This window comes from Meriones unguiculatus, chromosome 10 (assembly GCF_030254825.1).
Source record: "Meriones unguiculatus strain TT.TT164.6M chromosome 10, Bangor_MerUng_6.1, whole genome shotgun sequence".
NCBI lineage: Eukaryota > Metazoa > Chordata > Mammalia > Rodentia > Muridae > Meriones > Meriones unguiculatus.
This window is the reverse complement of record NC_083358.1, coordinates 68,149,624-68,177,234: the sequence shown is the minus strand read 5'-3', so window position 1 is coordinate 68,177,234 and position 27,611 is coordinate 68,149,624. Positions and strand designations below refer to the sequence as shown.

At 41.5% G+C, this 27,611-nt stretch overlaps 1 protein-coding gene and 1 long non-coding RNA gene across 2 annotated transcripts in view; one reads left to right on the top strand and one right to left on the bottom strand.

Annotated features, from left to right (window-relative positions):
- Positions 1–4,392: 4,392 nt before the first annotated feature.
- LOC110560068 (alcohol dehydrogenase 1-like) lies at positions 4,393–19,629 on the top strand. The gene is made up of 9 exons (XM_021655786.2): positions 4,393–4,491; positions 5,589–5,690; positions 11,310–11,448; positions 14,053–14,140; positions 14,258–14,477; positions 14,666–14,926; positions 15,882–16,017; positions 18,251–18,389; positions 19,441–19,629. The coding sequence occupies exons 1-9, from the start codon at positions 4,453–4,455 to the stop codon at positions 19,463–19,465; spliced, it is 1,149 nt and encodes a 382-aa protein (XP_021511461.1). The 5' UTR covers positions 4,393–4,452; the 3' UTR covers positions 19,466–19,629.
- The window catches only part of LOC132656879 (uncharacterized), a 17,973-nt gene continuing 4,538 nt past the window's right edge, over positions 14,177–27,611 (bottom strand). Inside the window, exons 2-3 of the long non-coding RNA XR_009594662.1 lie at positions 19,428–19,526; positions 14,177–14,305 (exon numbers count right to left, since the gene is read on the bottom strand). This is a non-coding gene — a long non-coding RNA (uncharacterized LOC132656879). The remainder of the gene's footprint in view (positions 14,306–19,427; positions 19,527–27,611) is intronic.

Below are 27,611 nucleotides of genomic sequence, written 5' to 3'. Positions count from 1 at the left end.
GACATAATTCCATTTTTCTTAATGCCATAATTGTAGATTGTTAGATAGAGGGTATAGATAGCTAAATGATAGGTAGATGATAGATAATAGATAGATATAGATGAATATAGATGATAGATAGATGATGATCGATAACACATGGTAGATAATAGATAATATGTAAATAGATAAGGATGATAGATGACAGATGATACATAATAGGTGATAGGTAAATAGATAATAGACAAGTAACTAGGTATATGCCACACAGAGACAGATGGACAGACAGACAGACAAATAGATTTCACTCTTTTTATCCATCCATCTGTTGGTGGGCCTTTAGGTCAGCTCCATATTGAGAGTACTGTGCACAGTGCCTGGGTAAACATGGGTTTACAAGCATTTCTGTCATGTACTTACTTAGAATCCTTTGAATATATATCCAGATGCAGAATAGCCAGATCATATGACAGTTCCTTTCTAGTTTTTTGAAGCCCCATCATACTGATTTCCATAGTGACTACACTAATATACTTTCTCACCAACAGTGTGTAAGGGTATGGATTCCAGCTTGCTTTCTCACTATTTAATTCGGTTCAGACACAAACTACCTAAAGTTAAACACAAAGCCCACAACTCAGTTCCATGAGACTGCCTCCCACATCAGATGTCAATCAAAGCCAGTAGGTGATCAAGTTACTCCTTTCTCTGACAGTATCAAATCAGCTGTTTCAATGACCTTTCCTCAGGTCCGATCGTTTGTGGTACTAAGTCACAGAACTCAGAGAACCACTTCAGGTTAATCTGAAAGAATATGAAAATAAACTCAACGAAAGGATATAGAGCACAGACAGTAGCTCCTGGGAACAGGGAACACTGACCTTTGTAAATTGCAGTGCGCCCTCCTAGACATGGGTATGTTATCAATCTAGAAGGTGTCCAGACCCCAGCAATCATCATGACACAGGCATGCTGGGAACATTAATTTAATTATCTACCCATCTCTCCTCCTTAGATGAAAGTAGGTGAAACTGAACACTTCAAGTCCATAGTCACGGCATGTCTAGTGACCAGCTCTCCTGCTGAAACTCTGAGGAGCACAAGTCCTCTCATACCCTAGAACATTCAGGGATTAGGACCTCTACATGTATCATGCTCATCACTCAACATATTGTGACACTCAAGAGTGCTATGTTAGGAGCTAGAAGCAGAGCCCCAATGTACATGTTTTTCTGTGTCAGATGTCACAGATTTTACATTGGGAGGACCAAGAGACTCAAGTTAGAAGATGAAGGAGAAACAAGACATATAACTGTCCCTTCCCTGAAGAGTTTTTGTTCAATAGGTCACAATCTTTGAAGGAATTGTCTTAATTCTAATTGTTCTATGTTTATTATTTCAGCTGGACAGAAGAGGAAGTGTAGGTGCCTAGCCTTTAACCTTAAACATGCGATAGTTTACGCAACTTATACAAGGCAACTATTTGGATGGTTAAAGCAAGGAACACCACATTCTCCTCAGTTTCACATTTGGAAACTTTCACTAAGACTAATGGCTTGATGTTTAAATTTAGTGGCACCCCCCACATGTAAGGCACCTCATTTAAATGTACCAAGATTCCATATAAAGCTATTGCATGAACACCAGTATTAATTAAGCCCACAAAAGTTTGCCAATTGATACAAAGCAGCAGGTATTAAAGTTAATTTGGAATCAACCTGTTAGTGAGGTACAAAGCCAGTTGGTAACCCTTTTATTTCTCTGATGAATAAATAATTGTTTAGTAAATAAATTGTTTAGTAAAAAAAAAATTTAGTAAATCAATTGATTTCCAATATGATCATATAACTTTTAAAAAATTATGACTGTGTTTTGTGTGGAGCCTCCATTAACAGGTTAAGTTCTTTCCCAGAGTCTCCAATCAAGAGATCCTCCCTGTGACAACGGTTGCTCTACAAAGTTTAAGGACTCTCTGTCTTAAGTTATGCTTAAAGTCATGTCTTGGCCTCCTGTTTGCTAAGATGTGACTATGCTGAATGGCAGCATTCTATACCACAGACAGAGCCACTTCAGCCACCAATCCCTTCTCGCTATGAAACAGTGAGATAAAACCAAATCCCCTTTCCCTCTTAAATCAACCTTTCAGGTATTCCTTTTTTGCCACAATGAAGAGAAAAGTAACTGAAACTGTATTTTTAAAAAGCGTCAGTCTTCTGAGCTTGCTACAGAGTCAAACCAACAGACAGGTCCTCCACAGACTCACCCCCACCCTAAACTCACTGAACTGTGGCTCCTCCACACTCACCTGTGTCAGGCGCTTTTCTGCTGCTGTCGTAAAATGCAATTTGAGAAAGAAAGGTTTGTTTTAGCTTAGGATTCCAGAGGAAGAGTCCATCGTGGTGAGGAAGGCATGGCAGAGCAGCAGATGAGAGAGAGAGGGAGAGAGAGACACACACAGAGACAGGGGCAGGGAGAATAGGAGGCAGAGCGGGATTACAAACCTTCCAAAAGAAGCCTGGTGATATATTTCTTCCAGCAAGCATCATCCTTCTAAAGGTTCCATAACCTCCCCAAACACCACCAACCCCTGGGGATCAAGTGTTCAAATTCATGAGCCTAGAAAGGGCAATTCTTATTCTAACCACCACATTTCATGTTGATACTGCTTCTAGAATCTGTAACAGAGGCTTCATGAGATTCAGCAAATGCAGCAATAAACAGCCTAGCTCCAAATGCAGGCAAGCCTACCGGTGGCAACACAGCTCAAAGACATTAGCCACAAGGCAGCAGTTCAAAACAGAAGTTCATGTGCAGTCCATAGAGCCATTTAGCAAGGCAGAGTAAGATAAGACCTCAAGTGTGTTGATCATGGCTGAAACCCGTGCTTGCAGGGACCAATGGCCACTGGCTACTGGAGACCAGCCGTGATTTTCACATAAGATTGATTCAAATGCAGATGGGTAATGCTATGCATGTGCCAGGAGGGAAGGAAAAAGATTACTGACAAAATGGCACTTGCTGGGGAGAGTAAGACAGGCTCTGAAGAAGGTACATAAATGGTTTCAAACTCAAGGTGAGGCCTAGGCAACAACAATAATGGAGATGGTGCACAAGATTCAACATGTGTCTAATCAGATGGAGGGCATGAAAGGAGGAGGGATGAGCAGGGACTTGATAGCTGCTGAGCATATCAACGGTGAAGTCAGGCTTCATCACAGGCATTGGAGTGAGCCATGTCTCCACAGCAACTTCTGTGAACCGAAACACTCGCTGCAGGAGGGAGAAGAGGGCCTGGGGATTCAGCCTATAAGATGCTTCACATGTCTGGGAAAGCTGAAGCCTGCAAGGTTCCCCAGGACCTCTCCCTAGGGTTGTGGAAACGGTAAGCAACTTCTCAGAAGAGATTCTGTCAAGCAAACTACACAGAGGTATCTGGGACTGTGGAGCTCCCACACAAGCCCTGCAGGGATGCAGCTTGCTGATATGGCTGCCTTTGAGCCATCCTTGTTCCTGCAAATAACATTTCACTCCTCTTAGTAAAGCCAATAAAAACTCAGTGGCTCAACAAGTTGGACTGCAGTGCAATCGTTACTTCAGTCTGTCGTGCTCTCCCTTTCTGGGGTGAGTAGAGTTTTGCACTTCCCTAGGAAATATTTATCACACACACACACACACACACACACAAATTGTCTCTCATTGATCGTGCCAGTTTAAAACCTAATGTGTGCGGTTTGGGTAGTTCTTGTTTTCTCACTTGTATTACTGCTTGCTATGTTTTTCTTTCAAAGCAATAAATTCTGCAGGGCTTAGTAGAGCATCCCTGTGCTCCCAGCGCTTGACAGGTAGAGGCAGGTAGGTCTACTACAGCCTGTTTGGCTCTACTCCCTCCTATGTGTGCTCCTACCTGAACACCCTTCATCAATCTGTACTTTGCTTTTGAAAGTTTCTCTTTCCTCACAGTTTTGTACACTCAGCTTTTTCATTCTCCCACCATACCCCACCCCATGCCAGCCTCAAACGTGAAGAATCTGAAACAGGAAACCATACTCGATCTCTGGGTCAAGCTAAGTCTGTAATTCTTTGGAAAGTGTGGTTTCCTTGTTCAGAAAGGAATGGCTAAAACTCAAGTGGCCTAGCAGTATATGCAGGGACAGAAGACACAATACGCAAATGGTTCGGCACAAAATACATTTCAGAATAGACTTTTTCCTCTCTTTTTCCCTCTCTTTTCTTCATTTTCCTTCTAAAACAATAGCTTACTTTCCTCTTTTGCTTATGCTTCATCCTTCTTTCCCCCTCATCATCCCTCCGTTGCATCAGGCCTTCCTTTATTCTCTCTTTTGATTTTTCATTTCTCCCTTTCCTGTCTCCTCCCTCTCTGGGGGCTGAGTCACTCTGGAGTATAAGAGAACATCCAGCAGGTGAGTGCTACAGACAGGAGAGCTCTGGATTCTGAACCTGCCAGAAGCAAAGATGGAGCAAGCCAGCCTCCCCACGAAAACACCCAGCAATGTAAGTCAGGGTTTGCTCTTGGAATGTAGTCTCCGGGATGGTCATAGTTAATTCTACATACAGTTTACTATTTAAGGCTGCTGAAAATGTCCTTTACACAAAGGAAGAACTCCTGTAATTTGAAAGTCAGTTTTAGAGAATTTATGTCAAAATTATGATAAAATAATAACTGTTATCGTTTAAAGAAATAACTTAGAAACTTACCCTAAAGGGGAAATACTGTGATCACCAAGGTGTTCTTTCTGGGTGAGGCTCCTTCACTGCGCTCCGCATCTGCTGACTCCATGATTGCCCCAAATTTAGAAAAGTACATAATTTGTGACTGTGGAGAGCCTTATTCTCACTTTCCCCTTATTTTTGTGCTAAAAGCAACTTAGTCAATCCTGAAAAGTTAAAAAAATTAAACATAATGCTTAAATTCATGTCTTTAAAATATCAAGTAATAAAGGAAAACTAATAGAGAAAACTGAAAATTGAACTGTATGGAGATTTACAAGCTAAAATGAATAAATGCTATACGACAGAGGAAGTAAGTTATAATGGCAAATTAAATGTTTTACACCATACTTCACGAGAATGGACTTTGGTTAGAAAAGTAAAATGGTGATTCTTGTTATACTTCCAAGGTGATGCTCATCTTTTCTTACAGTGTTCTGTGCAAGATAGATTCTAATCTTCTCAAAGTAATTAATGTTAGAAATCACAATGCAGGAATTGAATTCAAACAGCAGAACTTGGTTTCAGAAATCAATATTAATATCTTGTAAAATTTTAAATACAGAAAAATCAACTAAGGATTCCGATCAGTTTTCTGGAACTAAAAGAATGTATGATATGCCTGTATGTACATTTAAACATATATACACATCTATGTAGAGATGTGAACTCATCTTGCATTATGATTTTTATTTAAATGAGATAGACATAAAATATACATGTGATTGTTTCCAATGAATAAGTAGATTATTTTCTCCTCAAAAGGATATTAGCAGGATGGCTGTTCAGTATAGTACAGGTGAATATACCCTCACATCTCACCTGTTTCTAGCTCACTAGCAATCAGGCCACCCCCTTACTTCACTTTTGTATGCCTGTAGGTCATCACCTGCCGGGCAGCTATTGCCTGGACAGCAAATGCACCCATGTCCATTGAGAAGATTGAAGTTGATCCACCAAAGGCTGGCGAGGTTCGAATTAAGGTAAATACAAATGATGGTATACTCAGTAGATGTTGATGCATATATGTGATGTCATATTTTAGGAAACAAATGGTATTCTATATTAAAGAGAGTTAAGACTTCTATGACTCATAATTGATTGACTATGTTAGCATGTAGTAATAGTGAGGTAGGTTGCTGCATTTTGTTAAAATGCCACAAACCTAAGATATATCCATAGCAAGTAGTCAGTAATAGTTTTAAAACACTATCATTTTCTAGATTTAAAATCAGACTGGGGAGTTGGTTCGGTAGATAAAGTACTTGTTATGCAAGCACAAAGAACTGAGTTCAAATCCCCAGACCTCACATAAGAGCTAGGCAAGAGGCCTACATCTGTAGCCAGAATTGGAGACAGGAGAATCCCTGTAACTTTTTGGCCAACCAGTGTAGCCAAAGCTTCTGTTTCAGTGAGAGACTTTGTCTCAAAAAAATATATATATATATAGAGAGAGAGAGAGAAACAAATGAGAAAAGATATCTAGACTTCTGCCTCTGGTTTGTGCACTCACTCATGCACACATACGTGTACACACACACACACACATACACACACAGGGAACTCTCATATACACACAGAGAAAAGCTCATGATACAGTCTCTCTATCTCTCTCACACATACACATATATACACACACATGAAACTCTTCCATACACACAGAGAGAGAAAAGCTCATGAATATATTCTCTGTCTCTCTCATACACACATATACACACATGTGCACATGCACACACACAGGAAAATTCATGCATACATGCACACATACACACACAAATTAAGATTGTGAAAATCAAACGAAACTGTTCCTAAGCCTCCTTTTTCCCCAATTACAGAGCTATTCTGATATATAGCTATTTGATGGCTGTAGGTGTCTTCCAAAACTTGTGCTGGATTGTAGTTGCAAATATAGTGGTTCCGGGACAATGCCTCTAAGAAGTGAGTGTGTAAATTGTGGGGTCTTTGCCCCGTGGATGGATTAAAGCTGTTCCAGTAGGTAGAGATTGCATACAGGCCCCAATGAAAGCATGATTCTACACCTACCCAAGTCTCTGTATCACACACATTCAACTGCTGTTTGCCATATTGTAAGAGCAGAGAGGCCCTTGTTGTGTGAGAGACACCCTACTCTTAGATTCGGCAGATTCCACAGTCATGAGCCAAATAAACTGATTGTGTAAAAGTGACACGGTAGGTGACATTCTATGACATCCATAGAAAAATAGACTGAGACAATGATGTGTTCGGCTACAGTGGGAGTGACTAAGAGGCCCGGGTTCCCTCTCCCACACTGGTTCACTAAGGGACTCTCTGCTCCAGGTATAGCAGACCTACACCGCTAGGGATGAATACCCACCTTCCTCTCCATTCTCATTAATTGAGAAAAGTTTGCACGCTAGGCAGGGCCAGGTGAAGTCTAAGACTGCCCCAGAAGGCATCACAGAATACTATGTCTATATGGTTTAAACAAGATTTAGTTTCTCACAGTTCCAGAGTCTGGAAGTCTCCCAAATGAAGGTGCCAGTGTGGCTGGGTGAAAGCCTCATCATGACTTAGACACGATGCTCATCTTGCTGTACCTTTGTATGTGTGAGAGGGAGAGGGGGAGAAGGAAGCTCTTTCTTGGTAAAGACAGCAATCTCACCGTGGAGCTCTGACTTCATGGCTTATCTGAAGCTGACTATTCCCCAGGGCTTCCGTCTCCAAATGCTAGCATACTGGGGGCTGGCTGGGCTCACTATATGTAAAAGGTATACAATTCAGTTTATAGCAATAACTCATGATGTCATCCCCCTGCTCATGGGGAAGAGGGGTCACTCTAGGGGAGTAAGTCACTACCTTCACCCCAACTCTGCCACACTATATAGATGTCCTAACCACGGGAAGAGGCAAGTGGAAGGTACGAGCATTACCCGGCTCTGTAGGGGCTTTGTAAGAGAGAGCGGGAGAATGCGTATCTTGAGAAGCTATGACAAACAAGAACTGTTTCAGTCTGTTTTCTGTTACTATAATATAGCTGGGTACTTTACGGTTGTTTAACTTGCAGTTTCGGGTTTGAGTGTATTGCTCCTATCTAACATGCTCTCTTACAATGCAGAGAAAAGTACTACTTAATTCACTCTCTTGGTAACTAGTCCAGTCTTGCTAGGCCTAACTCATTCCGATGAGACTTAATACAGTGTCTTTTTTAAAAGATGTCCTTCATTGTTAAAGCGGCTGTAAGTATGTATGTGTTGTATGTGTGTGTATCTGTGTGTCTGTGTACACTGTGCTGGTGCCTCTAGAGGCCACAAAAAGACAACTGATACACTGAAGCTAGAATTACAGACAGTTTGAGCTGCCCAGCTTGGGTACTAAGAATCGAACTCGGGTCCTTTGCAGGAGCAGAAAGCATCCTTAACTGATAAACCATCTTAACCAGCCTCTCCATCTAGTCTCCTGAGGAAGACATTAAGCCATCACGAGGGCAGCGCACTAGACCCCATCCATCAAAGTTATTGCTCCCTCTTAATATTTGTTATGCTGGGGAACAAGAGTTGAGTATGTGAACCTCTTGGGCAAACCACACTGAAATCATACCAGAGATCTTTGTTATTAGTGACTAAGAGAGGCCTGGAAACCCCACGATCACAGCAGCAGCCAGCAAGCAACACAGAGAACCGAGCACAAATACAGTTAACGGCCCATGCTGAGATCATGTAAACCTCTGGCTATCCAAAGCTGTGGGCCAGCCGAGGCTGCTTTCCCTGAAGATCAACCAGAGTGGGTATTTGAGAGCAGCACACAAACAAACAAAAGGAGATTGAGAGGTGAAATTGTAGGGCAACTATTTGGGCCAAAGGCCTGAACAAAGAGACCAAGAAAACATAAATATCTTCCACACCTGAAGAGCCCAAAGGAATAAAGAAAATAAACATCAAAGTGGACAATCGGATCTCCAAAAGAGAAGAGCAATTTTACAAAGAATTTGGAAAGCTCCAAGATCAATTTCTGCTGGCCAGAACAAATAATAAAAATAAAGAGAATGTCTAGATAAAACTGGTTAGTGCTATCAACATGTTCCAAGTGAAATCTGTGATCTGAACCTGATGTGACTTGCCTCCAGTTCCATCCAGCTGGAGAATCTCACTACCTTGGAGGAAAACTAAGTGATCTTTGAATTGGAACAGCTAGAGAAAGAAAATAATTGTTGTGAAGAAAAAAACAAGAAAACTGTATACTGCAGAGTCTTTGAAGAGTTCTAAAGCCTTCCATTTCCTTTTTGCATGTTAGTTCGTATCATAAAACAGCATGCAGGATGGGGATGGGAAAGCAGGTACAGAAAGCCTTTGGACTGAGACTGTCTGACTGCTTGGTGCCAGGAGAAAGGAGAACACTACAGTGTCACCCAGGCTTCCCTCAACTATATGAGCTCATGTAGCAAAACAGACTCTGAAGTTCCCACTGTCTGCTTCACCATATCCCTCAGAATGTTTAACTATTTGTAGCAATGTGCCAGAAAGAATTCAGCAATGTTTGCTATGTTAAGGCAGTCTGGGCAAAATTAGGAAGACAAGAGAAGCCAAGTGCTATGTTCTATGGGCACAATAATACCACAAATGTGAAAATGTGTAGCCCTGACATTAAAGAGCATATTCTGCTTCTAGACTTGAAGTTACATCACATTTTTCTCTGAAGACTCAATAATTTTATGACCAGGTATTTTTAATATATGCATACAATATGTTTTGATCATATTCACCCCTACTCTTACCTCAACTCTTCATGGATTCACTGCCCACCTTCCTAGCCTCTCCCTACTTTGTTTCCTTTTTCTTTTTTAACACCTCACTGAGTCCAGTTTATGTATTCATGGTGTGGAGTCATCTACTGGAGCATCATTGACCCACCCAGGATCATACTCTTACAGAAAACTGACTCACTTAGCCGCCACCAACTGTCCACAGCTCCTCAGCTAGGTATGAGGGCCTGTGACCTCCCTCTTGGGATGTGGAATGGCTTGATCTTGCTCTCACCTGCTGTGCAGGCAGTGGTCCTGTCATGTCCTGAGGATGCTGTTTTTCTGTAGTCTTCCTCAACCTCTGGCTCTTCTAGTCTTCCCGACCCATCTCCACAAAATTGCCCCAGCCTTGGGGAGATGTGTGACACAGACATCCCATTTGTGGAAGGGCATGCCACACATGCTCTCTGCACTTTGACTAGTTGTGAGTTCCTCCATTTGCTGCCACCCACAGCACAAAGAAGCTTCTCTGAGGATGTCTGAGAGCCGTACTAATCTAGAAGTAAGAATGCTTTTAGAGAACAGTGTGATATGATGTCCATTTACCAATAAAACAATAGTAATAGGTTTACCTCCAGAACCTATGAGCCCATGAGTTTTTGGCCATATTTGTGGTACCAGGCATGTTTTCCTTTTTGTAAAGTGGGCCTTCAATACAACCAGAGAGTGTCTGGTTGCCCCAATCACGTTCATGCCACTGCTGCATCTATGGGCACATCCTATCCTACCGGGTTAGTCATTATTGTAGCTTGCAGAGTTCACAAATGAAACTGTTGGTGACTTTTCTCTCCTGGTAGCACACATAGAACCTTCCAGTACTATGAAAGGAAGCCAGCAGGGAGAAAGCATCTCAGTCAGTACCAGCTTAGGTTTTCCATGACTATAGTGTCTTCAGTAATAGAATCTTACCAAACAAGCTCCTGGTGAATAACCAAGAACCACCACAACAGCTTATGTTGTGTGAGAGGTCTCCCAAGACACCCCTGGCCAACAGCTCAAGGTATAGATATCGCAGATCTGGCACTGGATTTCATATTTGGCAGCCTATAGCTTCTGGGAGGACATACACACACACTTAAGGAAATTATAAAATAGTAGGTTTTCTTATGGCTTTAAAAAATATCCTCAGCGTTAATTATCCCTGCCTTCCCTCCTACTCTCCCCCACCTTCCCATATCCCTCTACACTAAACCGTCCTCCTCTTTATTCCCTTTCATTTTCACCTGTGTTCTAGTCCTTCTCCTTTAAAACATTTTCTTCTTTCTCCCCCTAGTGGCTCCTTTCAGTTTTCCTGGTGTATTAGTTAGGATTTAAATTACTGTGATAAAACACTATAGCCAAAAGCAACTTGGGACAGAAAGGGTTTATTTCATCTTACAACTCTTAAATTACAGTCCACCATGAAGGGAGTTTGGGGCAGGAACTCAAGGCAAAACGGAAACAAAGGCCACAGAGGAGTGCTGCTTACTGGCTTGCTCACTCATGGCTTGCTCACCCTGCTTTCTTGCACACCTGGGACCACCAGCCCAGGATTACACTGCCCAGAGTGAACAGAACTCTCCCACCTCAATTATTAGGAAAATGCCCTGCAGACTTTACTACAGTTGGGGACTTCTTTCAATTAATATTCTCTCTTCCCAGTTATATCTAGACTGTATCAAGTTAATAAAAAACCAACAGGTATACCTGACTCTACAAATACTCCAAGTTAATCATGTAAAACTAAAAAGTTGATGCTGGAATCCACATATCAGTGAGAACAGAATGAGTTTTTTTGTTTGTCACCAGGCATTTTATCTCCAATTATTTCATCATCTTTCAGATTATATCCTCTGGGATCTGTGGTACTGATAACCATATCCTGGAAGGGAAAAACAAAGTGCCACTTCCTGCCATCCTGGGCCACGAGGGAGCTGGAGTTGTGGAGAGTATTGGACCAGGAGTAACTACTGTAAAACCAGGTAGGCGACTACACATGATATTGATGGCATCTAGGCATGCAGGAATAGGATTGGCTTCTGTGCCAATTAAAAAGTTAAGAGGCAGGGAAAAGATGTTACCAGAAATTATGGGAGTCCCAGGAGAGACATCATGTAATAACATGGAAATCAGGGTCCCTCATGAGGCTCTTAGTTTTATTAATGAAAGAATTAAAAAACAATCACAAATAAGCTTGAGAACAAAGAATAGACTCAAACAGAAGCTTGAAGACAGTTTACTGGGGCCTAAAAGGGAAACCCCGGGGCAGGCAAGCAAGAAGGAAGAGGAGGAGTGTAGAAGAGAAGGAATGCAGGTCATGCTGCTTGCACTGAGGCAACATGGACGGCCACAAGTCGAGAAGGGAGCTTTAGGATAAAAAGTAGGGAAGCCCTAAGTGTTAAGTTATAGCGTGTAAGAGAATACATAGGCTATGGCGAGCACTTGAAAGGAAAAAGAGAAATGGGTCTTTCTAAGAGAGCCTCAGAAATGGGAGCAGATCATGAGCCTCTCACTGGGTTGGCTGGTAGGGATAGCATTATGAGTCAGAATTCTGGAAAGGAAAAGTGTGTTATCTTCAGATAAACCCATCTTCTTATGGGTGGTCCCTAGCCATGCCCTGTGTATTAGCTCTTAAGGGAGGAGACAAGGGTCTCCAACTAGAGGCAGATTCCATTCTTTACAATATAGTATCAATTCCTTTCCTAATTCCCACTCTGATTCTTCCTGAGGTAACATAAAGACCCCAGAACTCATCATATAGTGACAAAACCATTAAACTGCATCCAGATATCAGATATAGAACAAGAAACAGGCCACCTGAGACCCAGAATCCCAGGCTAAAGATGGGTTACAGTGGTGTGACACACTTGCCTATCATGCACAAGGCTGTGCTCAACTCCCAGCACAGAAAAATAGTTCATGCATAAAAACTATTTTGTGTTTGACTAAAAGGATCTAGAGAATTCTTCTCCTATCATTTCTATAAACATTAGCTCACACCAACCTGCCTAAAATTAAACTGAGAATCACAATCTATACAATTCATCACAATGCTGTTAAACATACAGTGTATGTGTGCTTAAAGAGCCTTTTCTACATATGTGCACATGCATGCACACACATATGTGAACTAATCTTTTCAATTGTGCAAACAGAGTAACATCATGTGTAAGAGTTTCTTCTAGAATTTGTATTTACTCTCCCCACACTAAGGGCCTTCATGTTTCAAATATTGATAATATCATTCTAACAAAAAGTTTGTCATAGATTTTTTTTGTTTTCCTTTTTGTATATTGTGAACATGCTACGTGAGAAACATGGGTGAAGATATTTGTGTCTTTTCATGGTTTCAGAATGTACTGCGTAACAAGTCTACACAGTACAGCAGTCTTGTTGGCAGTAATGTGCCAGACATTCCTGATTGCCTTGGTATCTAGCACTGGCTGAGGCAAACAAGAGTTGTCTTATTGCCATCCTAATTACCAATGTTAACTTTCTGATCACACGCTACACATCACATAGTAAACATATCTGTTTGTATGTTGAGGATGGGGACTACAGAACGGGTACATATGTCAGTTGCAGAGAATTTCAAGGGACCTAAGAGGCAAAGCTGGAAAACCGAAAGAAATGAAAATAGATGGAGGCTCTGGGAGGGGTGAGATGGACCACACTGTGTCTTTCTTGCATTCACCTAGGAATGGAGTCATCATCCTCCACTCTCAAAATGGAGGAAAATCAAGTCTTTCGGGGAAATTACTCTGAAAAACCAGTTTTACAGAATATGGAGTAACTCAGGCAAGGCACATATTGACCTTAATCATGTATGAGGAAATAGATGCTTTGAAAAAAAAAATTGATCCCCTTGTTTGATTAATTTAGCTACTTAATGGCAGAATAGGATTAAGGGCACAGGGTGACCTTCCTCGAGTTTTAGCATAACACATCGTCTCATAATGAGTACTCATCCTAATTTTGCTCAACCATAATTCACTCTTCCAATAAATATCGAGAATGTACATTAAGGACAAATTCTACTCTTCTCCTAGAATACTGAGACAAATAGACAAGCCTTACACACCACAAACACTGATGTCACTGTTAGACATAGCTGTCTCTTACCTTTGACCCTCAATATCATGAGATGTAAATGCCCAAATTATTTTTTTTTAATTTTGCAGGTCTATTTATATTAAAGTTGATTTTTGTTTGTATTTTTTGTGGGTTTTTTTATTGCTTTGTTTTTTGTTGTTGTTATTGTTTTGTTCTTTTGAGACAAGGTTTCTCTGTGTAGGCTTGGCTGTCCTGGACTTTCTTTGTAGACCAGGCTGGCCTTGAACTCACAGAGATCCACCTTCCTCTGCCTCTTGAGTGCTGATATTACAGAGGTGTGCCACTGCACCTGGCTAAGTTGATCTTTTTAATCCCATGGTGAAATGATGTTTAAACTCAAACACAGTGCTACAGACAGCTCTTGTTATAACAAACTGATCACATCTGCAATAAACAGTTCCCAGTGGGAGTAACTGGCTCTCAGGTTTCCCCTATGTTGGTCATAATGTTTTGTTTTGTTTTTTCCTCCTCAGGAGATAAAGTCTTAGTGCTCCCTCTTCCAGAATGCAGAGAATGCATCTATTGCCTGCACCCTACGGGCAACTTCTGTAAGAAAGAAAAGTTAGTTTCAGTTTCCTCAACTTCTTACCTCATCTGCTTTCCTTGGTACAGGGGTTGTCTTAACCCTGATAATGTCTTTGTATTTCTCTTTTTTGTTGCTCTGTGTCTGGGGAGCAGTCTTCTCCCTCCAACTGGATTAATGTTGGATGGAACCAGCAGATTTACCTGCAGAGGGAAGAAAATCTATCATCTTTATGGGACCAGCACATTCACGGAATATACTGTGGTAGATGAAATCTCAGTGGTGAAGATTGATGAGGCTGCTCCTATGGATAAAGTCTGTGTTGTGAGCTGTGAGGTGCCAACAGGCTTTGGAGCTGTATTTAACACAGCACAGGTAAGAACACCTGTGTTCTTTCTGAGTTCTTCTCCGTGTGACTGTCTCCATGGTAAACAGGGAGCCACATAGCTGGAGCGTTCCTTCCATTATTGACAAAACCAAAGGGCTTTTTCCCTCTCTTCACTTCCTACCAACACAACATCACCTTTGAAAGCCTAACGAAAGTTTATCCTCTAAAACTTCAGGTCACCCATGGCTCTACCTGTGTGGTTTTTGGACTCGGAGGGATTGGATCAGCCATTGTCATGGCCTGCAAAGCCTCTGGTGCTTCTAGAATCATCGGGGTTGACATCAATGAGCAGAAGTTTCCTCGGGCAAGGGCCTTGGGTGTCACTGACTGTCTCAATCCTAAGAAGCTCAAAAAACCTGTCCAGGAGGTGGTGATGGAAATGACGGGTATTGGAGTTGACTTTGCCTTTGAGGCCATTGGACTCACTGAAACCATGGTATGTATCTTGGGCACAATAGGGGCACAGGTTATTCAGTTACTTCAGAGAGACAGGAATTTACAGCACTTTGTTTTATTTGGGAGGATTGCTGCAAATTGAACCGACAGCCTCCAGCACACTAAGCACAATTTTACACCCTAGTCCTGTTGCAGGGCTATAAATTTTTATGTAGCATTTTTGAGCACATTGCTGTGCCCTGACTGTTCTCAGTCATTAGCCTATCCTATCCCATTTGTCAATTAGTCAGTCTTTCTAGACAATTAATAACACCATCTTCATTTTAAAGATTGAAAATATTAAACATAGTAAATGTAAACAGCTTACTCAAGGTATCATAGTAAAAATATTCCATGCTGTTTGATCATAGAATGTCTCCCTCATCCTCCCTGAAAGAACACATTAGCATTGTTATCAAACTTGGGGAATACAAACTGTGCCCCAAGTCACACCTGGCTACCCATCCTCAATAAGCGAATTTAAAAAGCAAATTTAAAAGTGGAAAACAGAAGAAGGATATTTATTCAATGTGGTCACACTGGGAAGAGGGACAATAGGACCCAGAGAAGCAACCAAATCCACCTTCTGGGTCCTGAAGCGATGGCAACGTTTAAACAGATAAACACATCTAAGCATTCTGGTCAAGGAGTGGCCCCACCTACGCTTGGCCAATCCTTGTCTGGGCTTCAGTCTCATCCTCATCACAGTTAGAACTGTGTAAAAACCTTTCTCTAGGAGACAAGTTCTTCCTCTGGTTGGTACCCTTTTCTTCTCCTAGGATGAGACTCATGGGAAAGTGCTCATTTCTTTGAGGTTATTTGTTTCAATAGTCTCCTGGTCCGACTGAGAGATATGAGGGCCTCTCTAGGGGACCTTCATTTCCAGCAGGCCAGTTACAAGTTATATGTAAATGTAAACACTACTAAGATACTAATCCGTCTGTTTCCACATCCAGGTCGCAGCTTTGAAATCATGCCATGTGAGCTACGGAGTGTGTGTGATTATGGGAGTAGCTCCCACAGAGTCACAGCTTTCTTTTGACCCAGTGGTGCTTCTCCCTGGGAGAACCCTGAAATCTTCTGTTATGGGAGGTAGGTCTTTTAGTTTCCTCTCTCTTTCCAGAACCCTAAATCCCCTGCAAGCTCCTTGGAGGGAATCAAGAAGGGAAACTGAAGTGCAAGTTGAATATGAAGTAAGACTACAGCCTCCTTAACCACATAACAGAGATATGTTTCCATTGACAAGCAGTTTACTACACACATTTCATCTTTCGGACACTCAAGAATTATCTAACTTGTGTAAAGCTCCCCAAACTAAACCATAAGAAATAACTGAATGCTGGGAATGACTCAGCTATTTTTTATTTTTATTTTTTGTCCATTTTCTGCCAGCATATATGTATGTATGGACCTCACTTGTGTGCTTGGTGCCCTCAAAGGTTAGAAGAGGATATTAGATCCTCTGGATCTGAAGTTAACAGATGGTTGTGAATAACCATGTGAATGCTGGAAATTGAACCCAGATCCTCTGGAAGAGAAACAAGTGCTGTTAGCCAATAAGCCATCTCTCTAGCCTGTGTCAGGATATTTTTATCAGAGCAAAAAGATGAAAGAAAGAAAGAGAGAGAGAGAGAGAGAGAGAGAGAGAGAGAGGAAGGAAGGAAGGAAGGAAGGAAGGAAGGAAGGAAGAAGGAAAGAAGGAAAGAAGGAAGGGAGAGAGAGAGGGAGGGAGGGAGGGGAGAAGGGAGAGAGGGAGGGAAGGAGGGAGGGAGGAAGGAAGAAGGGAGAGAAGGAGGAAGGAAGGAAGGAAGGAAGGAAGGAAGGAAGGAAGAAGGAAAGAAGGAAGGGAGAGAGAGAGGGAGGGAGGGAGGAGAGAAGGGAGAGAGGGAGGGAAGGAGAGAGGGAGGAAGGAAGAAGGGAGAGAAGGAGGGAGGGAAGGAGGGAGGGAGGAAGGAAGAAGGGAGAGAAGGAGGAAGGAAGGAAGGAAGGAAGGAGGGAAGGAAGGAAGGAAGGAAGGAAGGAAGGAAGGAAGGAAGGAAGAAGAAGAAGAAAGAAAGAAAGAAAGAAAGAAAGAAAGAAAGAAAGAAAGAAAGAAAGAAAGAAAGAAAGAAAGACATCAAATAAGAAAAGATGGGTTTTGTTTAGCCGAGATGACCTCAACAGTGTGCCATATGGTTCGGACTCAAGTCTTCGGCTGCTAAGGGCTCTCAAATACAGCCTTCTTGCGCCACACAAAGAGCTGCACTGTCTGCCAGCCATTACTAGGCCATTGGCCTCAATCTCTCTTCCTGTCCCCAGACAAGAGTCCTTGCTACCTTTCTCTCATGAGACTGATGTCCTCCAAGTTTTGTGGTTTGTTTCCTGTCAGGCACTATGTTACCTTAGAGACTCTTCCATAATTTTAGGAGGACCCTAGAATCCCATACAGCTGCTGGAAAAGTAAATGTGTTTGTCTCCAGGTATCTGGATTGACCAGCTTTGTGCCTGACTGTCAGATTTTCAAACCTCAGTTTTGTGCCTTTATTTATACCAGTTACTCCAATTCCAAAGTTGAAATCTATAAACACTTTATTCCCAAACACTGTGCCTTTTTGCTGTGCTGTGTTTTTCTTGTGGTGTTATTTATGACCCCCAAGTGTGTGCGCACATGAATAAAGGCATGAGAGCATGCTGTAGAGATATACCAAATACTCATAGTTTTTGTAGCATATTTACCAATAAATAAAACTAACCAAAAGGAAAGGATTAAAAGGAAGAATTAATAGGACTGGGGAGGTGGCTCAGTGGTTAAGAGTGCTGACTGCTCTTCCAAAGGACCCAGGTTCAATTGGGTATATAATCTCAAATGAGACTGTGCTGATATATTTTCTCTTCCTCTTCCTCTATAAAAAAAAGAACAGAAGTGATAGACTCAATTCAGTCATGATCACAGCCTATCAGCAAGCAGCTCTCCCTTGTTTTCAGGATACTAACTACTTCCTATAACGTTCACTTTCCAGCTGATTTGACTGGAGGTAATCACCGAGTCTTGAATGAAATAAAGACTGGTAACCCAGATCAATCAGCCAGAAGGTGTTGCAGGCAATGGTTAGTGTCCTGAAGACAAAAGAGAGCTGCAGGCATACAGGTTGTAGCCATGAGAGCTTCAGGTAATACGGCTCTTCTATGGCCCGGGGTAATCATAATTCTGTCAGTGATCAGACTTTTGCTATGGAACACATGGTTTACTGCCTTCATGAACATTCTGACAATTTTAGAAATAGACAGTTGACCAGAGTCTTCAGTAAGTGCCAATATTTTTCACCTTTTTCCTTTCTGTTTACAGGGTATAAAACCAGAGATACCATCCCTAAACTAGTAACTGACTACATACAAAAAAAATTCGACATAGATGCTCTTATAACCCACAAGTTGCCTTTTGAAAAAATCAATGAAGCATTCAAATTGTTACGAGAGGGAAACTGGTAAGTATTTATGTGTGGTGTGTGTGTGTGTTTAAGACATTCTTGCGTGTTATGACATACATGTGACTTTCAGCCAAATTGTTATGAAAAGTCCTCTATGCTCCCACTTTACTCTTTACTATTCTGTGACAACATGTGACAGTAGGTAGTAATTATTTTGTCTGATGAATTTTTTAATATCACACTTCCATTTCTAACACCAGCAACTGCAATACCTCAACTGTAGGCTCTGGTCAGGAGTAAGTTTTTGCTTAAAAGAACAAATAAATGAAAAGGTAAATTGATGAGCAAAATGTCCTAATACGAATGTTTTAGAATGGTGAATTTAGAATGCTTTAAATACTAGGGAACAACTTCACAGGCTCATTGAATCTCACAAGCCCTGGTTTACACTGTGATCTTTTTATTAATGTGATCCAATCTACTATTTTTAGGGGTTGATTATGATGCTTTGATTCCTGATCCCAATGTTGTAATGAAGTAAACTCTTAAAACCCCCATAAATAAATAAACACATACATACATGCTAGGGAACTTGTTAACATATAAAGTACAATGTACATTACTCTTCCTGATGACTATAATTTGGCAGTTATTAAAAGCATAGCACCACAAGTGATAAAAAAAAAAGACTGACATTTCTACTTAAAATGCAAATCAGATATAGTCCTCACATGGCCTTTTGCAATTAGAAAGTAGAAAAGCACTGTGGCATTACTATTCCAGTTCCCACGGGACTAATGAGGGGTCACCTGTGGAGTGTGAGAGGGCACAGAATAAAGTGCACCCACAACCAAGGTGGCTGGTTGCTCAGGGGCATATTATCTGATTCTCATTGCTGCATTCAGATCTTGTGATTGACAGTTCTCTGCTGGCCTTGAGGACAGAGATTTCAGCATCTGTAAGAGAAGGGGCAGTAAAAAGAGTGGAGCTGGGAAGTGGAGCTGGGCGGGCAGCACCAGCTCCTAAACTCTGCGTGCTGTGGTTGCACTGTGTCGCCTCCATTAGCACAGACAAGTTAGTCCCGTCAGCACTTACTCTTGTGTTTCAGCATCCGCTGTGTCCTCTTGCTGTGAGACTCCGATGGTGATGGCACACTGGCATTCTCAGCAGTGCTCTTCTGGGCTTCTTTACCTCCTTGAAAATTAAATTGCAGACTATGGAGATCAAAATTGGAAAGACATACATACACAATGTTAAGAAATTAAACTATTAAAGAAAATGAACTATTTCAAAACTCGTGTCTGTGCTTCATGCCAAATACCAAAGAGGAAAAACAGTAATTGGTTATTGATGTGCATCCCCACTTGGCTTTGTTTTATTTGCACAGGACTAAAGTCAGTCTATTTATTTAAATGTGTTTATGGCATGCTCCCATCATTCCATATGCTCACTGCCTGCTTCAGGGAAAACGTTTCTGGGCACACTATGTCAAAAACACAGGCGAATACACTTGTCTTTCCACAATGTCGAATTTTATTGAGTAACAATAAACTCATAGGGGACCATAGTTTCAATGGCAGCAATTTGCTGGATATATCAACTTTTCTTCATAGTCCTGGCTGGAGTGAGCCTGGGTTCTTTTATTGCAATTTTAATTACTAATACAAGCGATCACATATTACATATCACACAGCGAATATTTCTTTCTTCATATGTGTGATACATGTAGGGTATAGAATGGATCCCCTGAACTAACGAGCCACAGCAGACTTCAAGAACTTTTAGAAGTCCTAAAAAACAGGGAAACTGGTAGAAATAAAAAGCCTGACAACAAACGAAACTGAACTATGGCTTCTGATACAGCCAGGTTCTCAACCTTGCTAATTTTGCAACCGTTTAGTACAGTTCTTCATATTGGGGTGACCCCCAACCATAAAATTATTTTCATTGGTACTTCATAACTGTAATTTTGCTACCATTATGAATTGTAATGTAAATGTATCTGTGTTTTCTGATGGTGTTAGGTAACACCTGTGAAAAGGTAATTTGCCCTTCAGGTCCAACAGCTGTGCTTCAGGGTCTTCAGCAGCTATTGTAGAGTCAGGCTTCAGGGTCAGGATTGAGACCAGCTACAGAGACAAAACGGCAGGACCAGGTCTATATGAACAAATGGGTGGCTACACGGATGGCAGATTGTCTTAGTCAGGACCTCTATTGCTACAACAAAGCACCACCCTCAATAAGCAAATTGGGAAAGAAAGGATTTATTCAACTTATATTTCCACACTGCTGCCCAATCTGCAAAGGAAGTCATGTTAGGAACTCAAGCAGGACAGGAGCCTGGAGGCAGACGATGATGCAGAGGTCATGGAGAGTGATGCTTACCAGCTTGCTTCCCTTAGCTTGTTCGGCCAGCTTTCTTATAGAACCCAGGACCACCAGCCCAGGAAGGCACTACCCACAATTGATCACTAATTTTAAAAAATGCCTTACGCCTGGATCTCATGGAAGTATTTCCTCAGCTGAGGTTCCTTCCACTCAGACAATCTAGTTTGTATTAAGTTGATGAATAATGAGCCAGTACACATAGCCAGACAGGTAAGCAGGAAGATGAGGTCAACAACAGAGACTGGGCTGAGAGGAAAGCGCTGACACGATTGTGAATTACCTGCCTGTCAGTCACTTGATGCACATCCTAAGTGGCCAGTGAGGGCTAGCTCCATCTTAATGCCAGGTGCTACCCCTATCTGGGACTCAGATGAAGGCATATATCCACTCATTAGTCTGGTGTGACTGAAAAGTTCTTAGGTCTGCTTTTCCTGTGTGATTTTAGTATGCTCGCTGTAGAAAGGATGGAGGTCTTATATCATGTAGCACAAGGTTCTGGCTCACCTACTTTAGCACAGGCTATCTTGCACATGTAGTGTCTGTTACATGTAGTTCTACACACAGCTTCATGCCTTTCATGTCTCGTTAGCATGTTAAATCCTCCCAGGGATGTGTGTTTTAGTACTGCAGTGGGACACAGGTCACGTGCACACACTCGGGAGTACCCTGTGCCTATTCTGGTGGCTGTAGTTAGTCAGTGAGGCGTATGCTTCAGAGTTATTCTTGGCCAACTTTTTTTTCATACACTACTTTTTGTCAGGGTTTGCCTGAGGCCTTCTCATTCTTGACCCCATTCTTCTACTTTGCTGGAGTTCTAAACTGAGTAAAATGGAAAAAAGGAGAAAGTATGCTAAATACTGTCATCTCTCTCTCTGGCTCCTGACTAAGGATGTAATGGGCCTTCACACTCCCACTGACATGACCCCCTTTACTGACTGTTCATCATCACCATGGGCCAAACTAAGGTCTTTTAACAAATTTTTTGACCACAGTAATGAAAACAAACACTAAGACACACAAAGGGATGAGTTCAAATACAATAACAGTGGGCAATTTCAATAGCCTACTCTAATAAATAGATCATCCAGACATAAGAAATAAGCAATCAAACTTCAGTGTCAAATGACAATATAGACAAGTTGGATTTAATAGCTATCTACAGAATATTCCTTCCAGCAGCTACAGAAAATTCTCAACAGCCCAAGGAACTTTATTTAAAATATTTACATTTTGGGCCACAAAGCAAATCTTAGCAAATACAAAGCATGGAGTAATTTATTATGTCTTATAGAAAATTGTGAGCTAAGCTAGACATGTCAGCTGGAAGAGGTGGCACACTCCTTTAACCCCAGCACTCAGGAGGCAGAGGCAGTCAGATCTCTGTCAGCCTGGTCTACAAAGTGAGTCCAAGTCCAGGACAGATGAGGCTTTGTTAAAGGGAGAAACTCTGTCTTAAAAAAAAAAAAAAAAAAAAAAAAAAAAAAAAAAAAAGAAGAAGAAGAAAACCTAGACAGGTTAAGCAGCCTTCAGCATCTTGAAGACAGATGTACCTGTCTGTAGTTCTCCGTGGAAACTGAGACCAGTCATCTGTCACTAAATGTTTCCATTTTCCACAAAAATCTATGAAAGTTGAGAAGCTTTTGTTTTCAATGGAATTAGCAGATGGCAGTTTCTCCTCCAAGCTCTTTATGTCTCCTTACATCTGTGTTTCCCACTTTGGTGTAAGGACCCTGCTCTTGAGCAACATCCTGTGTTAACTGTGTAGCCATACTTTTTAGCTACTTTATTTGTGTTCTTATATCTAGCACCCTTCTCCCTTATCCCTTCCAACACCCCAACACTAGTAGGTGAGTAAAACAGAGGGGGAAGGGGATGTAGACCCCTTTAAACTACTTGCTGTTGATCACGGTCAACAGGTTCCTAGGGACAAGACACAATCTTCTTTATGAGAATATCTATCAACCCAACAAACCAGACAACCAGCAATCCCGTAAACCAGCAATAGCAAACACAGCAATAGAACCCAACAATAGCAAGGCCCAATAGCAGCAAGAGAGCAACAGCCGCCATAGGCCTTCTCAGCACTCCTTCCCCCATCTACACCCTCTCAACAGTCCCAGGACTGAACTGTATACAGCTGGTAAAAAAAAAAAAAAAAAAAAAATCACACCCCTAAGCTGGAAGCCAGGCATGGTGGCGCATGCCTGTGATCCCACCCAGCACAGGCACAGGAAGGCAGAGGCAGGCCAATCTCTGTGAGTTCAAGGCCAACAAAAAAAAAAAAAGAAAAGAAAAGAGCAGGAGTTAGCCCCATATCTAACATCTGGAATTAAAATAAAAACATACTCACATAACATAACTGGGTTTTTTAAGAAACCAAAATTTCACTACAATGATTTTTGGGCTTGGGATCAATTTTTGTGCTGTCTATTGGAGTAGCGTCCTTGGTTTCACCTTGAGAGTCATTTCTCCCTGCATCTCAATTTTATCCTAAATTTTACCAAAGACTTAAGATGCTTGGTGTTTTTTTGTTTTGTTTTGTTTTTTGAGATGATCAGATAAATTTCCTTTGCTCTGTGAGCCTTCACACATCCTGGAACTTGTTCTTAACAAACCCCTCAAGAAAACTGGCCATGTAATTGTATCATGTGAAGATTAAAACAAACAAACCCTAAACTTCAATGTCTTTATGAGGAGGAATTCATAGAAATTCTATACTAAAGAGAGAGAGAGAGAGAGAGAGAGAGAGAGAGAGAGAGAGAGAGAGAAAGAGAAAGTTTGCATCAGAAAGGAAGTTTAAAAAACAAAAGGCAATAGAGGAGCAGTAGGAGGAAAAAGGACTATTTCTAGAAAAAGAAAAGCATGGGGATGGGCCCCCTGACAGATGTTCTCAAAATACAGGATATTCAAAACCAACAAGCAGTTAAGAATAAACAAGTAGGCTATAAACCAAAGAGATCCAGAACCAAGAAAGATTCACCAGTGTCTCTATGAAGAGGCAGCACAGTAGGAGAGCTGACTTAAGAGGTAGGAGTAATGCAGAACCAAGCTGCCCTCACGCTGTCACACCCACCATTCTGCTGACTCCCAGCTCCTGGTTTGTCCTGCAAGTTGTCAGCATCTTATGAAACCTCTCTCTGAAAAGACAAACTCCCTGCCTGCCTGGCTGCCGCAAAGCCCCAGTCTTCCTCTCCCCCATCATGAGACTCATAAGGAATTCTAGTATCTTGAGGTCAACAGTCTCAATAGTCTGAGAGCCAGAGGGAGGAACACAAGCACCTCTCTTCCCTCCTGCTATGACTGTTACAGTTTGTAAAGGCCCATGTTGCGCTCCAAAGTTGTCAGTGCAAATTAACAACTGTCCTTTAAAGGAAATAAGTTATTCTTTAAATTTTTTTAGCTAAAATATAGTTGCATCACTTCCCCACAAGAAATTACAAGAAAGACCCCCAGGATTCTAGGAAGTTTCTTGTTCTTGGGCAGTGGGTCTCACAGGTTAGAAGTGTTAGGTCCACTGAAGAAAGACCCTAGACTAAGATGGTATGCAAAAATAAAGAGTGTTTATTCTATAGAGAATTCCAGCATGCTGGGGATATTGCCTTCACAAAATGGCAACGACCTTGAAGGGAGCTCCTTTTAAAAGCCAGAAAGGTCATGTGGCTACATGACCTTGATTGGGATTGGTTAGTGTCCATGGAGTCTATGTGATTCTTATTGGGACTGGCTGGCTCCTAAGAATTAACCACTCAGAGGCATTGTGTTTTATAGACCTCTTTGGCACAGTAAATTAAATTTAGAATATAATATTATCCATCAGAGTAAAATGTAGGAGTCTAAGTTTGATAGTACATTCTAAGAGGCTTACCTAATGATCATGAGACTATTACAGTAGATACAAGGGTTAAAGGCAAATGGCTGTGTGGTGGTTTGAATAAAAATGGTCTCCACAGACTCATAGGGAAACCTTATATATTACCATGTATTACAAGACGGTGGCTTTTGTTACACATTTCATTATAAATTCAATTTGAATTGGCTGATCTACAGAGATTACAACTTAACACAGGAACATCACAAGATGAGACTTATGTTCTATTGGCTTTGAATCACTTCCTCTTTGTCAGAGGCGAAGTCCCTTGAAGGAGCACAACCTTATGTGTTGGCTGAATGGTTGGAATAGTGCTTATCCTGACTGGGGCAAGTGGATAGGACAGAAAACATCTCTAGAAGTTTAATATGACCTTTCTAAAATCTATAGTCTAAAAGAAGCTAAACAACAAGGAAGACCTTAGGGAAGAGGCTAAATCCTCATTCAGAAAGGCAAATAGGATAGACATAGGAAGTAGAAGAAGACAGGGAACAGAACAGGAGCCTTCCACAGAGGGCCTCTGAAAGACTCTATCCATCAGGTATTGAAGCAGATGCTGACACTCATAGCCAAACTTTGGGGGGAGTGCAGGGAGCTTTATTGAAAAAGGTGGAGATAAAAAACCTGGAGGGGACAGGAGCTCCATAAGGAGACCAACAGAGCCCCATAAATCTAGGCCCAGGGGGGCCTGCAAAGACTAATGAATCAACCAAGGACCATGTATTGAGAGGACCTAGACACCCTTCTCAGATGTAGCCCATGGGCAACTCAGTCTCTATGAGGGTTCCCTATTTAAGGGGAGCAGGGGCAATCACTGGCATGAACTAGGTTGCCTGCTCTTTTATTACCTCCCTCTGAGTGGGTAGGGGAGTGCAGCCTTGCCAGGCCACAGAACAAGATAATGCAGCCCGCCTTGATAAGACCTAACAGGCTAGGGGTCATAGAGTTGAGGAGGAGGACCTCCCCTATCAGTGGTCTAGGGGAGAGGCATAGGGGTGAAAGAAGTGGGGAGAGTGGGAATGGGAGGAGATGACCGGTGGGGCTATAGCCAAATACAAAGTGAATAAATTGTAAATAATAATAGTAATAATAATAATGAAAAAAAGCATGACTTTTCCTTATCTGATACCATCCAAAATCCTAAGCAGGACACTTTGGGCTGTCTCATTGTTTCCCTAAAAACTAATCTTCTTCCCCTTTTTATTGTACTCACTTTGAAGGGAATAAAAAGTAATTTACTTCACGCCAAATATAAGCAATGATGGCCCAGAAATACTGATTCAGATTCCTAGTGTAACGTGGTCCATGTAAAAAGTAGGTACAGAACAAAATCAGAGTCTAATCCTAATGACATATTGTCAAGGGCTATGTAACAGGAACAGCAAAACAGCTTTAAAACTCACAGAATGTAGCCCACTGGTTAGCACAACCAATGGTTGTGCCTCGGAGAGGCAGAGCCCCAAGGACTACATGTCCTGACGACTGTATGCTATTATGGAGAATCACTCTGTTTGTTCCCTTCACAGCCACCGCATCCCTCATCACGTACGAGCTGTATGAAAACTGTAAGGGGCTCTCAGTAACTGGGCAGCGTCACCGGCACTAACAATTTTTCTGCTGCAGCAGATTAATGATTCTCCTACCATCCTCGGAAAGAACTTTGAGATGTAGATTGTTAGCACTGAACACCGACCTTAGAAAGAATTTGGAAAAATAGACTATTAATAGGATTAAATTAAGATGTTTTTGTCAGCAACTCCGATGTTGAAAATCTTAGGGAGAAATTTGGAGTTCAGAAAAGCACACTCTTTGGAGTTGAGCTGGGGGATTTTTGAGGTCATGGAACAGGAACAAGAGTAGTTTGACTGGCACTGGCTGTTGTGACTCTCTCGTGAAAGCTGGGCTGTTGATCAAGATAATAATTAATTTCTTGTTCTTATTTTTGCCCTCAGCTTCCTGATATGATTTACTAAAAAGTTGTTAGTGAGTAGATGTGCATTTTGAGGATTTAAAGTAAAAATGACTGATTGGTTTTTATATAAAGTTTAGATTTGTGATTCTTTTAAGATTCTCCTAAGATCACTTTTTAAGATGATTCTTTCCTTCTAACTGCAAAATGCCGCCTGCCAATAAGGAAAACTGGCTGAAAAAAAAATACCTTGTATATTTGTACTTTATTAATCTCTAACAGGTTGCTTAGTTACAAATGTGTACGGGTTCTTGGAGATATTTTTTCAGCTGTAATACGTAAACTATTTCCCACGTAAAGGTATTGTGGAACAAACTGTTTTTCCATGATCATTCACTAAAAGAAAAACAGAATGTAATCACATTTTAATTTTTATACTGCTGGGATATATAAGCTGTGGGAGAAGACACAAAGTTGTTGCAGCCTGTGGAGTTTCCTTCATCCACCCAGTATGTGTATGTGTAGATATGTATAGATGTAAAATGGTTGGAGTCTTCTTTATCCACCCAATGTGTGGATGTGGATGTGTGTGTGTGTGAGTGTGTGTGTGTGTGTGTGTGTGTGTGTGTAGGTGTATGTGTGAAGTTGTGGAAGCTTTTTTTGTTTCATCCACCAAGTGTTTCTGGGGGTTGGGGGTGCATGTTTGTAAGATTTTTCTCACCTTTTTTTCTTCACTGACTACAACAGCCCTGGCTCTTAGCAGCCAGTTACAATCAATACCAGCCACCAGCCGCCAACTTCTATCAGTACTGGCCCTCAGTTGCCAATTCTACATCCCGCCTCAGTTTACCCTGGATGTCAATGCAACCACATGGTGGCTCATAACCATCTATAATGAGATATGATTCTCTCTTCTGGTGTGCAGGCACACATGCAGGTAGGACGCTATATAAATAATAAAGAAATAAATCTTGAAAGAAAAAAAGAATTGCATATCCTTACATAGCACCACAGCATGAGTTTCCACATCCTGTCACTTACAGGTCCTGTCAGCCTGTAAACATCAGTCACTGTGACCATCATAGTTGCACATCCAGCAATTCCTAGAGTAGCC

Coding starts and splice junctions, on each gene's coding strand:
- LOC110560068 (XM_021655786.2), top strand. CDS start 4,453: ATGGAGCAAGCCAGCCTCCCCACGAAAACACCCAGCAAT. Junction 5,691..11,309: donor CTGGCGAGGTTCGAATTAAG/GTAAATACAAAT, acceptor ATCATCTTTCAG/ATTATATCCTCTGGGATCTG. Junction 14,927..15,881: donor TTGGACTCACTGAAACCATG/GTATGTATCTTG, acceptor TTCCACATCCAG/GTCGCAGCTTTGAAATCATG.